The 14,806-nt window shown below is 40.4% G+C and overlaps 1 protein-coding gene across 1 annotated transcript; it reads right to left on the bottom strand.

Moving 5' to 3' along the window:
• Positions 1-13,912: 13,912 nt before the first annotated feature.
• coa3b (cytochrome C oxidase assembly factor 3b) lies at positions 13,913-14,748 on the bottom strand. The gene is made up of 2 exons (XM_049743976.2): positions 14,264-14,748; positions 13,913-14,107 (listed from the first exon to the last, which is right to left on the bottom strand). Exons 1-2 carry the CDS (start codon positions 14,430-14,432, stop codon positions 14,001-14,003), a joined length of 276 nt encoding a protein of 91 aa, XP_049599933.1. The 5' UTR covers positions 14,433-14,748; the 3' UTR covers positions 13,913-14,000.
• Between the last annotated feature and the right edge of the window lie 58 nt (positions 14,749-14,806).

Here is a 14,806-nt window from a genome sequence, read left to right as displayed (position 1 = left end):
AAGGGAAGAAGAAAAAAAAGGTCCCTCCTTCTATAATTCCACGGCAGAAGGGTTGGAGTTTGGATGAGGAAAAGGGGGGTGAAGAGAAGGAAACCCGATCCTGAAGAGCATCGGTTCGTTGGAGGAAGATCTCCTCCTCCAGCGGCGGCTGCAGCCACAGGTTTATTCCAGACTTTATTTCTGGGTTGGAGCTACTTCCTGATTCACACTGACTTCACTTTTGTCACATTATCCCTTCTGATTCACGCAAAATCCTTTGGAATACATCTGGACGGTTTCACGGCATCATTGGCCTGCTTGCCGGTAACCAACGTTCCATTTTTGTAGGCTCATTTTTTACCATGCTTTTGCGGGACTCGTACAAGCTCCATTGACCAATATTTCTTGGGAGCCGACGTAATCAAACTTTAGAAGTCACAAAATCAATCACCATAATGGACCTATTGCTGATCCTAATTCAAACCTAATATCAATATTAAGCATAAGTAAACATCCCCCCCCCCTACCAGTACTCGATGTGATCATGATGGTGAGGTCCGGCTGGGTTTTTAGTCACAACCAGGTTGAAATTAGCCACCATGGAAAAAAAGTTAGCAGAATTGAGTGGAGTCGTATTCAATTTCTTATGTGGCAATGAAATTTAGGAAACAATTAGTTTCGACACTAACTAAATTAAGTGTACATTGGTAATACGTCAAAATGTGACATAGCTGATTCGATTGACACCTGAAAGTGTGCAACTTAGTGAGACCAAAATGAACCTTCTCAGCAGAAGATGAGTATTTCCTCTCGGAATGTTATTGTGCAGTTGGTACTTCTAAACTGCCTGTTTGGAAAAAGACGCACAACTGAGGCCTTGGACAACATTGTGATTATTATTGACTTCTCGGACACCCCCGTTATTTTTCCTTCAGAAGCTGATGTTCAGGTGGATCTGTAATTAAGCAGAAGCCCGCCATTACGGCGGCACAGATGAGCCTCACGGCCATCTGATCCACGAGCAGCAGACACGTTGCACAGTCTCAAGGTGGCCAACACGTCCAAGTCACTCCTCCTTCTCTCGCTCGCTCTCCCTGCCCCTCTCTCTCTCTTTTGCTCTCACACTCTGCAGATACCTCCATATTATCCATGTGTCTGCCTGTTCCTTTTTTCTTTTCTTTTTTTTTCTGGGAGGAGGATGGAATGCAATCTGCCTTTTTAGAGGAAAGAAGGCAGGCATAAGAAGAAGAAAGAGAGCAAAGTGCCACCTCATCGTTCCCTGATTCGACCTTCGCTTCGGCTGCGGGAGCATCAAAAAGCAACGCCATCGTTTTCACGCATCTCTAATGAAAGTATCATTTGCAAAAAAAAAATCTTGAAACTATCAACACTAAAGCCAAATATATACAACATGCAATAAAATATGTTCTCCAGTTATAAAATCAAATCTGGTTGTCTTCAGATTTGGCCAAATAACCCCAAATGACCATCCAGAACGTCAATTCTGATTGGTCGGTTGGATGCAAATTGGTGCAATGGAAGAAAGTGAGAAGAACATGAGAAACGTGCGGCAACAACTGTTAGCAAGTTGTGAAGTTGACTTTTCTCCACAGAAAGTCTTTGACACTTAGATGTCATCGCACGTGTTCTTAGCTGCGGTCCCTCAAAAAGAAAAAAAAAAGTTTTATTTCGTACTGCAAACCTTTCAACTGGGTAGACCGATTTCAGAAACAAATAACAACACAATTTTCTATGTACGACAATCCACCAACACACATTCACCAATTATTTGTAAATACACTGACACAACAATGTTGACCTGGCACTTCAGAGGTCCAGCCCAAACATCTGGAATAAGGTAGAAATGATAAGCATTTGTTTCGGATTGTAAATGGCTACCTGAACAACTTTGAATTACCCTAGGAGGTTTATGGCAATGATTGCTACCCACTCATTATGATGTAACTTCAAAAATACTTGACTATCTCTCGGAATTCCTGCACGTTTTGAAAAATGACAAGTTTGTGTTCGAGGAAAGAGACTGATCATAGTATTTGGAGCCTGACTCGTAATAATATCAGTGCAAAGAAAAAAAAAAATCAAGGGGTCATGTTAGCATCAATTTTTACAAGTCAGGTGTGCTCCTTGATTTTTTTTTTTCTTTTCACCCTTTTTTGAGACTCTGACTGGTGCGTGAGTTCGAACACGCTGTGGTCAGTGGACACAGACTGCTTGGGTGGGGCCGTAGTCAGCGTAACCACTGACCTTGCTGGCGAAGGCTTCACTTGCAATGCAGGCTTTGAAAATCAAATGTAACTATTTGTCTCGAAAAAAGAAAGTTAGTGACACTTGACATGTCCGCTGAGCCAACTGGGAGTGTCCTACACTACTCCTAGTCGCATTTGTCACCCCTGTAGGTGTGTTAGCTTTTAATTGCAGCACAAGGTTAAACAAATAAAATATTAAACTACAAAAAAAAATGGCTTGTGTGAACAAATTGAATTAAAATAACATTAAACTAAAGGGATTTCCACATTTTAAGCGGTTTGGACGATAAAATAAAATCAATGAAAATAGAAACATTGGCAATACAATAATGAAGTAAAATACAAAATAAAATGATTACAATGAAATAAAAAAAATAAAAAATCCTAAATCCTTACATGCCAATCACTCCAGTTGAATTTCTAATCCGTTGCAGTTGGAATTGAATATAAAGGTCTGTTTGTGATTTAGGGCTATACAAATAAACTTGACTTGACTTGACTTGACTTGAAAGGTGTCTTCAGGATCTTACCGTTCCATAATAACTTCACAACAGTTCCAACTTTGCTGTGCTATCCCAAATGCCTTCAAGCCAACGGCACCTTTACACACTTTGCTTTTAGCTCACATATAAAAGCCTTATCTTGCCATTCCATATTCACAACTTCTACCGATCTAATGAACGTACTGTAAAAGGAAGACTTTGATGTTGCTCTACTGTTGACCATGCACTTCCTCTCAGGTTGTAAAACCTAAATGCACAGCTGATTGTCATCATACACAGCAAGACTTTTTGTGCGTGTGTGTACGCATGAGAAAGAGGGAGCCCTACCTGCTGTTTCCTCATTACCGCTTTTAAGGGTGTCACTAATAAACATGGACGTGCGTGAGTGGAATGGGCTCTTTATGAACGGAAGCGATCGGCTGTTTGAAGTTTATGCTACTGGAAAAGATGAGAGAAAAAAAAAAAGAGGTGCGGGGGCAAACGTGTGTGTGTGTATTTCTACATCCTGTTGGAAAAAAAATATTCGACAGTTTTTGACTCTGCATGAGTCTTGGCATTATTTTGATGTTTTTTTTTTTTTAACTGTCAGATTTTTACTTCTTGTACAGCACTTTGAATTCAGCCATGCTCTATAATTTAAGTCGAGAGGTGAGTTCTTGCAACCTGTTGTTGACACTCCCTAAGGTCAGAGGTCACGTCCCTCTAAGCCTCACATTTGGAGTAATTCTATCCTAATATCAGCCCAAATTGAAATACATGACAAGAACCGCTGCTGGGGAAGAGAAGGCCAAGATCAGCGGCGTCGTAACATTAAGAAGGAATTTCCTGAGATAGAAGCAGATAGAACAGGAAAGGAAGACAAAAGTAGCGCTGAGAAGAAGGTCTTCCTACACCATAGAACTCCTTCGTTCTCTGTGCCCAAAGGAGATAATTGAAGGCCTCTCTTTGGTTTTGGAAGTAGAGGGAAGGAGGGAGGGATGGTTGAAGAATCAGACGCAAAGCTCCTTAGAGGGAGAATGGAAGCCACGTCCACATGCATGACTCATTCCCCTTCTCTCATTCTCCTCCTCCTCCTCCTCCTTCTCTGTAATTCTTTCTTTGGATACATTATGGCCAGTAATGATAGTATTTATTTCCAGCAGCAGTTTGTTGCACTCATTGAAACTGTGGCAAATTTGTGCTGGGTAGAAAAAGTGCATAAAAATGAGAGGACATACAGTTTGAGTCCAGTATGGATCCAAATGCAGAACAGGATAAATTGCATTAAATCAAAGTTGAGGAGTGATTGTAGACTTTTCAAACAGCTAACTACTGACAGCTACAGGCGGACTGACAGAAGGACAGGCAGATACCGCCAAACTCGCTAAAGGCCAACGTCAGCAGACACCATTATCTGCATGAGATCACCCTTTTGCCAGCCAATCACGTGCTTGCGTTCAAAGTGCATGTATGAAGACCCCAAACAGGGGATTGAATGTGATGTAAGGAGAGAGAGAAAGTGTCAAATAAAGGCTTCTGGTGGCAATATAAAGAAAAGAAAAAAGGGGGCGGAGACAAGTTGATGGTGAAGAAATGGAAGAAAAAAAATGGAGCGAGAAGTTACCCCGTACAGTCATCGTGCAGAAGAGAGAGAGGAATGTTTAACACACTTTTATGTCTCTCGGTTGCACTTACTCTCCCATCGAAAGAAGAGTATCAGAGCCCATCCCCCTCCAGTTCCAAACCAAGACACACACACACAGAGTAGACAGGCTGGGGATGGAAACTATGAACACTGCAGTTGCCAGACGGCAAAGAGAAATGATCAACACAAGTTGAGAGAAAAAAAAAAAAAAAATCCAGAGGTCTCAACTTTCAGATGACTGAAACGTCTTATGCTAAATAGACATTGGCATTATGATAACGTTACTTGAATGACACCAGAACGATAATGTTCATAATATATGTGTCCAGAAGTATTTACAGTATTTACAATTATTACATCATTGGTTTTGCTAGTGCTACAGTATGGCAGGGCAAACATATTTTCAACATTTCCAAATAAACCTTTCAAGATTGGATTTTTTTTCTCCAAAACATATTTTGCTATTATTGTGTGAGTGTGTGTGTTCAAAGCAATTAGATGTGTGTGTTAATGTCATGCCATAACCCCTGGCGGCTGTTCATTTCCCGTGTTGTAAATCCACAGCCCGGAGTCTCCCGTCACACCTGTGTGTGTGTTTCTGTTTGTGTGCTTTCGGCTAAACGCGGCGCTTAGGCGCCATTTGTATGCATTAAAAGTCAACCCTGCTGTGTGCTGACTATACCAAGCTGGAACGCATATACAACTGCAACGTGGTGGGTGAAATTTGGCACCGTGTTTTTGCTTCTCTCGTTTAGAAATTGAAATCCAAGTCAAGAAAGGCCTAATTCTCAGCCATGACTAAAATATTATCTTGACCGATAATCCAATGTTGACTTGACGTGATCAGAGTTTTTTTTTCCTCAGAACCTAAAGCTAACAATTTGCAGAGCTTTTTTCCCCCAAATTTGTTTATAATCTTTACTAATCTTTCTTCTTCTATGCAGTCTGGATACCCTATGGCACAATGCTGCCCCCCACAGGTCAGGTTTGGTATCTGCCCAGAATGCTTTGCTAACATTATAAACATATGGATAGTTTTCAAGTACAGAAATTAGGCAAAACACAATGTCCACTTGCTCAGTATAAGGAAACCCAAGATAGAAAAAGTATACACACCCCTGTTTAAATGCTAGCATTTATATATCTTAGATATCTTATATCTTGTCTCCTTTTTGTAGAAAGTTTGGAGTTACTGATGTTTACTTATGAATAAAGGTGCAAATTATGTCACTGAAAAAGTTCTAATTCCATTTTATAAACTCTTTTGACCTCTGTTTGAAGGAGGGAGAGCGAAACGGCATACTGCCCATCCTCGACGTGGCAGGGTGATGTTGCAAAAGCCAGGAGCCTTCCGAGAGAGCGAGAGAGAGAGAGAGAGAGCGAGAGAGAGAGAAGGGAGTGATAGAAGCCATTTTTCCCACACGAGTGCCTTAAGACTTGAGCTGAAGACCATTCAAGACTTAATTAATATTAGCGGAAATAAGCAAAAATAACAAATAAGCACAGACTGAGACTCAATATAAAGTAGAATTATATTTTTCCCCAACAACATACACCTTGCTAAAAGTGTCTGAAAGTACATCTGACATCACTTGTCGTTGGTTATCTTATCGGGAGAGCAGGAAATCCTCACTAGGGAGAGGGTGTGGCTTATATCTGGGGAGGAGCTGCTTGTAATTAGATACCTGTCAATCAAGAAGATCTTTCTCCAAAGGTTAACCCTTGGATTAGTCGTTACTTGAAATGGCATTTAACACGTTACTTAATGGCATCAACATTGATTTTGTAAATATTAACATGTCACAGGATTTACATTGGAGGCTATCATTGCTTGAGTTATGACATACTTTTGAACGTCATCACCATCATGTGATATAAATCTAATTTTCTTCAACTACGTGTCCTCACTGGGGTCACGAATGATCCGCAGCCTATCCCAGCTGACTTTGGACACTTTGGCGTCCACCGCAGGGCTGAGGGCGTAATGTAGCCAAACAAACATTTCAACTTTTATTCATACTCAATTTAGAATCATTAATTAAGTCATATAGTGTCAATAGCACTTTTTTTTTTTTTTTTTTAAAGAAAGTTATTTTTTTTGCTGTGCTCTGAGAGGCAAAAAGTGAGTAACATGAGAAATGAGGGGAAAAAAGAGTGAGAAAGAGTCTGGGTCAAAAGTGGAAAAAGAACATTCCCTTGCTTTCTCCGTGGCAGTTTAATCTAACCAGTATGTGTGCGTCTCACACATGAGGGGGAGGAGAGGGAGAAAGAGAGAGAGACCTAAGGAGAGAGAGAGAGAGGTTCTGCATTCTTTTCCATTGAGGTCAATGCTTAAGCAAGTTTTTCACCATGCATTGAAAAAGAAGGCCTTTCGATTATTATATTTTTTTTAGCCATAATCAATACTCATATTAGCCGACTGCTGGTCTGTCCTCAAAATCTGTTCGAGTATCAATATTCTGTGCAGTGTCCAAAAGTGATGACTTGACCAGATGTTTTTTTTTTTTTTCCGTCTTTGAAGCAGACGCGTGTCTTTCACCTCACATTGGTTTTGTTTTGCTTGACGAAAGCGATTGCCATTTTGATGTTAACCATCGGATGGAGTACAAGGCGACAAAATGGACGCTATGCTTTTTTGTCTTCTTCCATTCTTCTTTTTTCCTCCTCCCATCTGCATCACATTCTGTCTTTTCTCTCCTCCTCCAATGTCCTCATCTGTTCAGGATTCTTCCCTTTCCTTTCCAGCCCAGCCCACGTCATGGGGACATGATACTGGATTTTCAACTACTTCCTTTCCTTTTTTCCATCACTTCCTTTCTCCGTTCCTCGTGTTTAGGCCACTGGTCTCACTCTCTGTATACTCATTGAAAAATATCTGCTGTCATGTCATTATTCATTTCTGGTTATTGTCTGAGTTCCGTTTTACAATCCGTTTGCATAAGGGAAAATGGCAATAATTGTTCCTTTCCTTTTCAAAAGTTGCCACTGTAGAAAATGACTATACGGAAAGTCACTTCTTATTTTTTTTTTATCAACTTTTTTATTATGTGTTCAATGTGGAGGGAACACAAGCAGTTAAGTTCTCTGCAGACAATTTCTCTCCATTCTGCTTTCTCTCCCATGCTCACCACTCCCTAACAAGAGTTATATGGTCCACCGCAAGTGTGTGTGTGTGTGTGTTTGTGTGTGCATGTGTGTGTGACCTCCCAGCTGTTTTTCTTAAGCCTTGCTTGAGTCGATTGTGCTGTCTCCGTTTGTTACTTGCTAATTTTGTTATGAGAGGTGTTCTGAAAAATCAATACTGTCAATGTGTCCTTATTTTATTTTTTCTTTCTTTCTATCTTTCACAGTGACTTTCTGGTGGGAGTTTCTTTTTCCTCTATGTCTCCCATTACCAAAGTCTGCCTTTTGACTTTGTGGCTTGTCTCTCCTCCTCTATGCTAAGTCACTTCACCACGTGACTTCAAGTCTCCTCCTTCTTTTCCAATTCGTTTACCTTTTTTTTTTTAATTCTTCCACCTCAACTGTATTATCAATCATACTTCAGGAATAATATATGTTAATTTATTGCAAATAATGATCATCAGTACTTTTTATTCCTACCTGTGTTAATTCATTCATAATTGGAAATAACAAGAATACATTTCATAGCACAAAACACTTCAAATTGCACGTTTGCAAGTTTCAGTAAAAACAGTTATTTCTTTGACATTGCTGTGCTTTTTTTTTTTTTTTTTATGTGCCATTATGGAAAAACAGAGATAGGAAAAGATGTTTTATGCTTACCATGACGCTCCAGTTGTTATTTTCATAGCAGGTGATTCCACATCAACTGGAGAGGAAGCAAAATGCGACAGATTATTTGATTCTTTCTACACCACAACATGTATAAATGTAAATGAAAAGAAACATGAAACAGCTGCAGAAATGATATTTAAAGAGGGGATGCATTCCACTGTCAGTCGAGGTAATGGTAAAGCATGTAAGAGCACGTTCATCTTTAAAAATGGTAAATGCATACATTTTTTTGCTCTGACGAATATTCTCGCAATTTTCCAGACTCGATAGTGACAAAAAGTAGCGGTAGGTAAATAAATGACGGCTTAATGTCTGAGTTTGTTAAAAAAAAAAAAGAAAGAAAAAAAGGCAATATATTTATTTAAAGCATAGGATTCCCACTAATAGTAACAACTACATTCATCGTAATGGTTAGTTAAATTTGTTATTATTTGTTGATGTGATAGTTTATAAAAAATGTAATCCCTGGTATAAAAAAAAAAAAAAAAAACTTGAAGAAGGTTGAGCTACAGGAAGGGAGGAAAAGGCCTGAGACGTGTGGTGTGTAATCACGCCTCTCCGTTTTTCTCCATCCAATGTGGCATTCAGACCATTCAGGCCACTGAGTCTGCTATAAATACACAGTAAATTAGAGAGTACGTTTTTTGGAAGTCGTCCTTAGAAAGGCTGAACTTTTTCCCCTGCTCATGTTTCTTTTTCTCTCCGTTATAGAATCGACAAAGGACAATTAAATAAAAAATAGGTTTTACCAAAACAAATGATTTAAACCTAATGATGAGATTTTTTAAAATATATTTCTTGGTTAATAATATTCTTTCAGAACATGTCGTGTCCATCAGCACAACCAATCCGTGAACTGCTTTTAACATACTTGGAGTTTGCTAGCAGGTGTTGAGAAGCTCCAAGAACCTTTTCATTTAGTTGCACACCGAAAGAGACGCTGAAGCAACTATTACCGTGACCGCTGGGTTGCCTTCTAATACAGCTTTCTAAATCACTATAACTTTACTCAAAAGCAGGTGTTACCTTCATTCCAGGTAAGCTTAAATATGTTTCACCTCTGTTGCGCAATCGTTCAACACCACTGGCCAAGCTGAGATTTTCATCAATAAACGACCAGCTATATTGATCACATTCATATACTTTTTCAAATCTACCTCTTGAAGCAGAAATAAATTCTGGGAAAGCCTCGCTATTTCTCTTTGACATGAATAAAGCTACAGTAATTGGGCAGCCATTAAAATACGTGCAAAATGATTTTATGGCTTCAGTGTGCATACACAGCTACACTGTGCCTGGTGGCCCTGGAGGCAAGTTCTTTTACACAGCAAAAGATCAAGGGGGAGCAGTAGAGAACCTGGTGGGATACCCAGTGGCTTTACTGCTTCCTTCGACCAGAACCGCATACTAGCATTTTACTGTGTGTTTGTGTTAAGTCAGCGAGAAAGAATGACAAATTATTGAAATGAAATTCCTCAATTCACGATTCTTTGTTGATATTTTCGAATGGAGTAAAGCAGGGGTGTCAAACTCCTCATATTATATCCAAAGCTACAAAACAAACTGACAAATAACTCGTTTTCAAATCAGATGAGTAAAAACTGGTCAAATATTTCAAAAAAAAAAAAAAGAATTTGTCTTTGCGGGCCACATAAAATGATGTGGCGGGCTGTATCCGGGCCCCCGGGCCTTGAGTTTGACACCTGTGGAGTAAAGGATACAAATGAAAAATCAAAATGATACCTTTGCTTGTATACGGCGTGAAGCTAAAGTTTGAAAAGTTGTTATGGCACACAAAGTTTTTGGGATCAAAATTTGCCTCAGAAGTAGAAGTCAATTCATTTGAAACGCACACGTTTTGCTTTTCAGTTCGCTTTTATATTTCCGTGTCATAATACTGGAGAAGGTAAGCAGTCATAGCGCAGTGGAAAAATGTGAAAATACAATCAACTTATAAAATAGATCAATTATTGTAAATTTAAGATCATTCATGACAAAAGGACATCTTGAGGAAGAAAATCTCTCTTCATGATGAATTCTGCTTACGTTTGTTTACCTGCTCCTCCAGTGCCTGCTTGCAACGCTAGCACCTATCCGCCTCCTAAATCTCTTTATGGAGTAGTTTTAAGATGCCAGCATTTGACATCAGGGGGCCACAAGTCACCTCTTCCGCCCCTTTCTTCTCTTTTCATACCCCTCTTTTCTCTTGCTCTCAGCAATTTTCAAACAGTACCAGTTTCCATATTAGCAGCTTAAAAAGCCCATTAACGTAAGCACCCCACTCATGCTGGTGAGCATCTCTAAAACTTCTGGTTCCTGTTAGCACTTAGCCACGTTAGCAGGGGGGCTTATGGATAAAGAGGCAGAACTGCTTACATTGAGCCCTGCATTGTTTTGAAGTTTTATGGTGGTCTTTTAAATGGGACTTCTGGAGCCTTCCTTACAAAAAAATGGTTAGGTTATAGCTTTTCCATTCTACCGTGTTCACGGCAATTTAATTTTGTTGGACGTCGTGGTCAAAATGAGCCAATTTGAGCGAGTTCAAGCAGTATTCTGTTTCTTATACTTATCCCAAAATTGTATCTTTAAAACTATTTTTTCCTCGTCTGGAATGCATGTAAATAAGCGTAATTTGACATTTTAACAAGTAAATAATGTGATGATTATATTTTGGTTTTGAAAATATTATTTCGCTTTGAGAACATACGCATATCGGTGAAACATGCAATGACTTTAGCCATGGTGTTAATTTAGGGCAGCTGTGGCAAAACTTTTACATCGGGCGGAGGTCTCATAAATTTGTTGAGCCGATGGCCTACCTAAAATTGTGGCCAATTAACAGACGGATGTAATGGAACGGAGGACAGGCAAGAGGAAGCACCATGACAGCCAAATGCTTATTAGAACAGATTCGACAAAGGGGTGCAGAAGTTGTTGTGTTTGTGTTCTTCTGATTTTTGAAGAAGTCTTTGTGCCTTCTAATGTCACTTAAATATGAATATTGCTATACAAAGCATTGCATTTCCTCATGGCTGCAAGATGTGGGCTTCAGAAAAATGGCTCCTGCTAAAGATCCAGAAACATATCCAATGGAAATCTCACTCTCTGCAACAGTCCTCAGAGAAAAAAAAACAACAAAAAAACCTGTCAAGGCCCCATATGATTTAAGGCTGGTTCTTGCAGTCATTTGTGGGTGGAGCTCAATGAAGTGGGTGGGCTCATCAAGATTCCAATGTGATGATTGGATGATACCAATACAGGCTGCACGCTATTGGTTGCTGTGGTGTTGGGTCACAGTCGGAGCTGTTGGAATTGTAGCTATGATGAGATCTGCAGAGGATGAAACCTCCAAGTCACAGACTCAAATGTGTTCAATGGAAGGCCTGCACTGTAATATGTTTTCAGTGCTGTTTCTTGGTGCCTCTACATCTTCATTGTTTCTTGATCCTCACCACGACAAATTTTGTGGCAATCAGATAGGGACAAGTAGCACTCACGTTTGAGTTTTTTTTCTCTGAAATCAAAGTTGTGGCACAGTTTTAGCATTTCTATGGTCGTTTGATGTCACATACTTAAGATTTACAATATATCAGTTCTGCCCTCAAAAGCAGGAGGATTTTGCAGTGCCGTAAACAGGAAATAGAGAAGGACAGCGTTTTAAATGGCCCTCGCTGCAGTGTTAGATCCCAAAAGAAGATACAATTTGACCCATTTTGGACAATTAAATCAGCCGCACTCTGTTCTCTGAAACAGGCAGTCGACTTTAATTGTTGTCAGACTTTGAGCAGAGATTTAAGGGCACAATGTTGTTCAATTGTTTCATCTCAAATTTGAGGAGTCAATGCAACATCACAAAACTTTATGAAAAACTTTCTCGAAGCGTTTTGGACCATGCTTCTATTTTGGGAGGCCATGCATGCATGTCCATGTTTCACTTTGCAAGGAAACAATCGCCCTAGCGCCCTCTGGTGGTCACGCTAAATAACATCCTTCCCACAACCAGAACTCCCTTTCGCACACGTAGGCCCCTCTACGTCACTTAGTGAACCAGAATTAGTTCTTGTCACAGTGATGGGTCACTTGACTGCTAAAATAATAAGACAAGATAATACATTCAATTTAAAATCACTTTAAGGACATGAGCTGATATGTGGCGTCTTGGAAAGAGGGACGGAAGGGCAATTGATGGCATGGCTGAGGACTAAAGACGGGGGGTGTGGTTTATAATAGGGCGGTGTTAAGAAATGACGGACAGCAAGCAACAACATCAGCACACCAGATGTGTACGTGTGTGTATATGTCTATGTGTGTGCACACGTGTGTGTTTGTGCATGCAGTGTTTCTATGTGTGTATTTTTGCATTTTGAGGGCGGTGTTGAAGGACCTGGAAGACCTCTGAGTGGATGTCTTTAGATGACGTTGCGAATCACTGAGGTGTGCTTTTGGCATTAAATATCCCTCTGCTCTGTTCATTTTTTCGGTGATTTTCCTTTCCCGATTTGCTCGTCAGGCGTGTGTGAGCGAGGATACACGCTCAACACAAACGGTCCTCCCCCATCTAACCACTCTGAATGGAAAAAACAGATAGACAGTGAAATGCTTTTTTTTTTTTTTGTCCGCAGCTATAGCACCAACATAGAGGACACTGGAGACTAGAAACGTGGACCTGTCTTTATACTTGCTCTCAGTGCACAGATACTAGTGTTTTCACGTTTCGCTTGGCAAATGAAATCCTTTTGAAACCAAACTTAATTACTGACAAGTTTGTCGACATTTTTTTATGATCTTCTCACGACTCTCGAGTCTTCCTCCCCCTCTCTGTGTGCTGGAGGTGTGGCACTCCAGGCGACACTGGGAAGGAAGCACACAACCTGTTTTCTCACTGTTCACGTTTTTCACTGCTCACACACAAGGCCACCCTGTAGCTCCGCCCCTGGCCCGATCCCTAGTACACAATCTTTTTTCAAATGTAGATTGTTCAAGTAATGTCTTCAGAACAAAATAATATTTGATCGTGACGCTTCGCAGCTCATTAAATCGTTTCGATGGTGAATCGAGCTCGTGAAGTATACCGGTTGTCTTCTTTGCACAGTTGTTTGGACTTCACGGAGCCACATAGGCACATCTGTGAGTGGGTGGATCTTCAAGTTGGAACGCTCGACGAAAAGCGCCCTCTAGTGGATTTACAGGGGGAAAACAAGTTCGATTTTACACGTGTACGGATTTCTTCAGTTTTGCCAGACTTGGAGAAAGTTGGCCGTCTTGCGGTGTGGTCGAGACGCTTAAGGAAACGTGCATGATGGGAGTTTGTTTGACCAATCAGGGCACTCGTCTTAAAATATGACACACAATTTTAAATGGATATGTTTGCTGTTGACCTCGGTTGTCTTAATTCCAGGGTGGGACTGTGAAGCATGTTTCAAACGCGCACACGCACACACATGCGCGCAGAAAAAGATTACATGCTCTCCTTTAGTTTTTCAAATTTGGCATCATGGGCATGTCCTTATAAGACCGCCACTCACGTTTTACCCACCTCGTTTTTCTTTGTTACTGTATCTTTGTTGTATATTATTCTATATAACGTTCATTTGGTGCGAAAATTGATGAATCAACTAATTTAGGCAAAAGTATCCGATGGCACTTTGCTACTTTTATTTCAAGGCTTTTGTCGCCCCCGAGCGGTCATTTGAGAAATTGCAAGCTGTAGTGATATCACAAAATCTCAAGCTACGCAAAACTATTTGATAGACGCATTAATTTAATTCCATGACAGCATTTCAGATGGCTGACAAAAACAAAAGTTTCAACAACTCGCAAACACGGGATTCAAGAGTTGGCACCGGTCCGTGGACCTCTGATGATATGGATCCTGGCTTCCTCATCTATTTCATCCAGGATTCTCTCCTGTTTGACGGACAGGATGGTGTAACTAACTGGAGGACTACTGGTTAAAGGAAAGATGTGGAGATTTGCAGATTCCAAGTTTTAGTTACACACAAATTGAATTTGTGTTTTTCTGAGGTTTACTGTTCCATTCCATTTGGTGTTACATCACAACAGACTGAAGGACAGTTCGTCCCAAAGGATACACATACCGACCACAAACGCGCCAATACACAAGCCGGTCACAAGGTTCCTGCTGCGGATTCGCGTTGCATTTTTCTTCCAGTAATCTAACTCTTGTCGGCGGCGAAGGAGCTGCTCCTCCGTAGCCGTTAATATCCGTTTCGTCGACTTGGCCGCAGCTTCCTCCGCCATGACTTGTTTGGGTGATCGCGCATGATGATGACGTTTACGGGTGTACCCATTATGATTGGCTGGACGTGAAAGCTAACAAACGTTATGATTGGCTGTTCAGACAAGCAAGGCCGATTGTTAAGACGTATTCTAGCGCCCTCTTTTGAACGGAACAAGAAACTGCTAGAAAGTCATGCTGTTTGGTAAAATTGTCAATACATACCAACTTTTATATTTTGACTATTACTATTTGCTAGGGACTTCTATAGTCCTATAGAGAATATGATGGCGGAAGAAATACAATACAGTAATCCTCCATCTGTATATTTTTTGTAAAACCAATCCACATCTGCCTAGACATCTGCTCATTCCACATTCCCACATGTGGCTGCACA

The sequence above is a fragment of the Syngnathus scovelli genome, chromosome 16 (genome assembly GCF_024217435.2).
Source record: "Syngnathus scovelli strain Florida chromosome 16, RoL_Ssco_1.2, whole genome shotgun sequence".
In the NCBI taxonomy this organism is placed as follows: Eukaryota; Metazoa; Chordata; class Actinopteri; order Syngnathiformes; family Syngnathidae; genus Syngnathus; species Syngnathus scovelli.
This window is presented reverse-complemented; position numbering and strand designations above follow the sequence as displayed.

Coding starts and splice junctions, on each gene's coding strand:
- coa3b (XM_049743976.2), bottom strand. CDS start 14,432: ATGGCGGAGGAAGCTGCGGCCAAGTCGACGAAACGGATATTAACGGCT. Junction 14,108..14,263: donor CGCGTTTGTGGTCGGTATGT/GTATCCTTTGGG, acceptor GTAGTCCTCCAG/TTAGTTACACCATCCTGTCC.